This window comes from Zootermopsis nevadensis, unplaced genomic scaffold (assembly GCF_977971745.1).
Source record: "Zootermopsis nevadensis isolate Lab colony 2312 unplaced genomic scaffold, Znev_1.0 Znev_ptg000019l, whole genome shotgun sequence".
NCBI classification, from domain to species: Eukaryota; Metazoa; Arthropoda; class Insecta; order Blattodea; family Termopsidae; genus Zootermopsis; species Zootermopsis nevadensis.
The window spans coordinates 2,513,589-2,518,373 of NW_028259151.1; the positions used below are offsets into that span (position 1 = coordinate 2,513,589).

Sequence of the window (4,785 nt, forward strand, 5' to 3'; positions counted from 1 at the left end):
CAACTAGTAATCTGCTGTAGCTGTAACCGCATTCAAGGCGCAGGTATAAATACAAAGAAATGTCTTGTTTTGTTTCAGGAGTTGCGACGGAAACTCTGTTAGCTCTGCAGGTCTCATTTCTTCTCTTTGGCCTCGTCATGTGCTTGTACGGACTCCTGTTTGGGATCAGCGATGGTCACTCCAGCAGAAACGTGACGATGACTGTTATAGGCGTGGTCGGACTTCTGTTTGTAGCCCCTTTCTACTGTATTTGCAGTCAGGCGGACTACATTATGACAACTGTAAGTTAGATCAAGCTGGGCTAAAATATTACAAGTTAAAGAAATCCATGGATGTATTTTTCCTTGTATGAAATCGTCACTGTATGCACAAAGTCAAAAATAGATGGCGGTGACCACACCCCCACATCAACACGTACACACTCACAAAATCTAAAGTGAAATGGCAATCGTCGGCCATATGTCAATTTTAATTGAAATAAAACACAACACTTCATTACGTCCCAAATACTTACAAATTTGTTTGTCACTGCAGGTCGAAACGAAAGTTCAGAAGGAGTTACATCACATCACAACATGGTGCAGAAGGCAGGACATACAGCAGGAGGTCAGTATATGCATGGAGTACGAATTATCGAAGGATGCTGGAAAGTAGTGCAGAAATTTAATGATTCAAAGCATTTTTGTTAATTCAGGTTTGTGTTTTTGCGGCGTATAAGTTTTTATATTAGTTTTCGTCAATAAAATGTTTCTTTCTCATGGACAACTTTCTTTATTATCGATAAACATAAAATGGTGTCGCAATTTCAAGATTATAGGAATTACATTCAGTATCTCAGCAGTGATAAATTTGTCATTCTATTAAGAGTGCAAACACCTCTCTTTCTAACAGACATGACCATTCCTTGAATTGCCTTAAGCAAAGTCTAGCTTATTGTTTAATTTACAGGAGTCAATTCATGGACTCTTTCTTTAACCGGCTTATAGAACAAAATGAAACGTATAATGAGCATTATAACTACATTCTATAGTAAAGTAGTAAATCACGTGACAGATTTTGTCGCTACTAAACTGAAAACCTAAGTAATAATTTTCTTCGTGCAGTGACGCTTATAAGTCGACTATAGGCAAGATTCACATTTGAGGTCAGTTTTCCTATTTATTTGTAATGTATCGTGCTCTGAGAAACAGCAGTCACACTTTTAATGGGTTATTTTCCATTTTTGTCCTGAATTGCGTTTAAATAAGCCATTCGATAAGGGTTGTTAATGAAGTCAAAATCCATTTTCTCTTCAAGATGTTGAGACTCACAAGAAACATTAAATTGCAAGTATTAAAAGTATTGACAGAGGCAATTGAAATGTGATATGTGGCGCCTAAATTAATGTCCATTGGTGGTTAATAGGATAGATGAATATGAAATTAGATTTTTGAATTTTATTCACTACCACAGTTGGAATATACCAGAATATCGGATGCTCCAACTACTGTGATGACCTTATACTACATCCAATATTCAGTTAATTTAAAATGACGAGAAGATATTAGACGACGTGTTTCATTCAATTACTTAACTTGTTATTATTTTGAAAACAAATAGTCCAGTTCATCGGTTTATCAAGTTAGTAACATTTTGGGGTAGGCGTAACAGGTTTCTTTTATCAATTTTTTTGACTTAAAGGCTTATTCCAGTAAAATGCCCTACCGAAAACACGAAGAATCTATTCTTTCTTATATTTACGTGCTGTATGTCGATAGTTAGACAACTGATATGCTTATTAGGTTAGTTGGCTCATTGACAATGGGAGGAAAGCTATAAATATACAAGAATGAAGTTGGCAAAACAATCCAGCCTGTGGCAAAATCCACCACCGACATTCTTCAAGAAGCTAGAAAGGGCAACCCTATTTTATGTGTGCTCAACTTCTCTTCAATTTACAACATTTATAGCAATTTCTTCGTTTGCCTAATTAGAAGAAAAATGCTTCTCGTATTTCTTTGACATATCAACATTCAGAGATTTTAAAGCATTGCTTTGCATTATTAATCGATAAAAATATCGTTTTTGTTTGTAGAGAAACATACAATCAGATGTAATCAAGCTTACTCATCACCACCCTAATAATATTTACTCTTTGAAGTAACTGAGTTCAGGTAGGCTACATTTCGGTCTCAGTCCAAATATCCTGTTCTCATTACATCAGCTGTGAACGAGATATAAATGATCTTCGTACGTTTTTTTTTATGGAGATGATATTAAAATACATAATCTGTTTTTGAAGGAAACTGTTTATTAATTAACATCTGGAGCACGTTCTTCCTTGTAGTTCTTATCCAGATACACAATTCTGTACTTTTACGAAATTTTAAAATACCAAAAGATTTATTAAGTAGGAATAATGAATTTTTACAGCTTAATAATACTTTGTGAGATGAATAAATCTTTCGTAATTATCTATTATATATTGTTCCAGGTAAACAACTTTCTAGGAACGATATCGATGAATCCTCCAGTGATATCAGTGCTGGGTTTTACAAATATAAACAGAAGATTGTTCGCTTCGGTGAGTATGTAACTACTTACAATACAATAACATATTATAATTTAATTATTCTCGTGGGTATTTGACCTCCCCGAGGGCTGACACCTTAAGGTGGCGGGGAGGTTTGTGTCTCGCTAGGACCCTGAGAGCTATGCTGGCGGGAGCTTAAGCTCCTGGTAGGGTCACCCAAGCCAGACAGGTCGAAGGGCAGGGAGCAGACAAAGATCAGCCCACTGGTCCTTCAGGTTGGGGGTGGGGGCATTAGGCTGACGACCTGATACCCGAAAAATATTTCATTTTAGAGAAACCCGATAATTGGCCTCGGAATAGGTATCAAACTCGGCGACGAACTGAGCTACGAAATAAGGCAAATGATTTGAGAATGGCGACATGGAATAAGATATGAGAAAGATGAAAGTGTGCAACTGGAAAAAGGTAGCTCAAGATAGGAAGAGATGGGGACATATTTTTCGGGATGCCAGAGCCCACCAAGGGCTGTAGTGCAAGAGAAGAAGAAGAAGAAGAAGAAGAAGAAGAAGAAGAAGTGTATATTTGACAAAAGAAAAAGTTTATTTCTGTAACGTCATATACGCCTATGCAAAATATAATCTTCTTTATTGTGACGACCTATAGACTTGTAGTTTATTATCATCGTGCAGAAAGATTGTATTGTCTCCATCTTCAGGTAGAAGATGATCAATACAGGGAAGAAAGTATATTATAACTCTAATCATGCATATTTGCAGACACAAAGGCGCCTGCGTGCGTTCGTGTGTGTGTGTGTGACTGGTAAGGCAATAGTAGATCATATTTTTGCAACATACTTTCGCACATTTGAAGTTAATTCTCTCACTTTAAAATTATTTGGTGGACCTAATATTCTGTCTCTCTGTGCCCGTATTTTTCACTTTAAAACTGAATCAGACTTACATATTATTTTATTTCACGCACCAAATTGTGTTTTTGTGTTCTAGTTTGCGTCAGCAATGCTTACGTACCTCATTGTCTTGCTACAGATGAAAATGGGAGAGGCCGAATCGGATAAAACGTGAATTTCAATAGAGAATCCTAACAATAAACATTGTATTTGTAAAGGAATTGGGAAATTTTATATGCATATGTTGTTCTAACTGAAATTTTGCTGTGTGAATATTAATTTTTTGTGTCGATTCTCCTTTTAGTGCTTGTCTGTAATTCGCTTTATTAATGCTTTTATGCACTTTAACAAATTAGTGAATGAAATTATTATTATTGTTATTATTATTATTTAGAGTCACAGATTGATGTCCGTAATTATTAATCATGCAGTGCAATCTTAATTGTGTAACCAAAGTACACTATTAAAAAACAAGAAAATAAATTCCCTTCATGGAAATTGTTGACAGCAGCGCACGACTGATGCTTATCCTTAGCCAGACAAATCAAATTCACATCCTCATTTTATGTCTGTTTTAAGATTCGTGTTTTCATTCTTTTTCCGTCTACGCGCAGCCGTATGACAGTGAAGCTTTCACGTGTGCTAGTCAAGATATGTTAGTACGAAATGTGCCTGTAGAGTACTCAGAGGCAGAAACAAGAGACGATCAATTCCGCAATATTCGGGCCTTCAGTTTGCTGTCAACGGTCTCCAGTTGCACATGTTTGTGTGTGTATGTCGATTAGTTGCTGCTGTGTAAGTTGTCTCTTGTAAAAGTCTCTTGTAGTTGCTGCCATGTTATTGGGACTTAGATTCAGAATGTGAACAGCAAATTTAAAATGTGAAGTGTTCTGTTCGTAAAATGTACTTGTTGAGTCCATGTAATATACTAACTTATTCATTGTATATTTTAAAAAAATAACAAATTTATGTTGTCATGCGTGTAAGATATATATACATTCGTGTGTATCGATCTGTTTCATTATATTTAGTTGAATTACAGGCTTTAAGATGTGTGTTTAATATAAAAAGTTCATATTTGCTTCGTAAGGAATTTTGTGTTGCGTATATATTGTCTTGTCTAAATTCTCTTTGAGATTTCAATAGGCAGATTATAGAAGTCTAATAAATATTACATAATAACAAGAACAATTATATTTCGATTTTTTTTATTTATGGACGTTCTACGTGTAATAAGGCGGTATGCTATTCTCTTCTATATAATAGGTCTAATTGTGCTGGTTCCCTTGTGGAATGTCTAATGCTTAAATGCTATTTAATGGTATTTTGAGTTGCATTCATCTGACGGTCGTTAGGCTGTCCCATG

At 35.5% G+C, this 4,785-nt stretch overlaps 1 protein-coding gene across 1 annotated transcript; it reads left to right on the plus strand.

Moving 5' to 3' along the window:
• Window positions 1-4,557, plus strand: LOC110827581 (gustatory and odorant receptor 24-like). Its single transcript, XM_022059347.2, has 4 exons — window positions 1-281; window positions 535-606; window positions 2,474-2,563; window positions 3,517-4,557. The coding sequence occupies exons 1-4, from the start codon at window positions 60-62 to the stop codon at window positions 3,592-3,594; spliced, it is 462 nt and encodes a 153-aa protein (XP_021915039.2). The 5' UTR covers window positions 1-59; the 3' UTR covers window positions 3,595-4,557.
• The last annotated feature ends 228 nt before the right edge of the window (window positions 4,558-4,785 follow it).

Coding starts and splice junctions, on each gene's coding strand:
- LOC110827581 (XM_022059347.2), top strand. CDS start 60: ATGTCTTGTTTTGTTTCAGGAGTTGCGACGGAAACTCTGTTAGCTCTG. Junction 282..534: donor CGGACTACATTATGACAACT/GTAAGTTAGATC, acceptor TTGTCACTGCAG/GTCGAAACGAAAGTTCAGAA. Junction 607..2,473: donor GGCAGGACATACAGCAGGAG/GTCAGTATATGC, acceptor ATATTGTTCCAG/GTAAACAACTTTCTAGGAAC.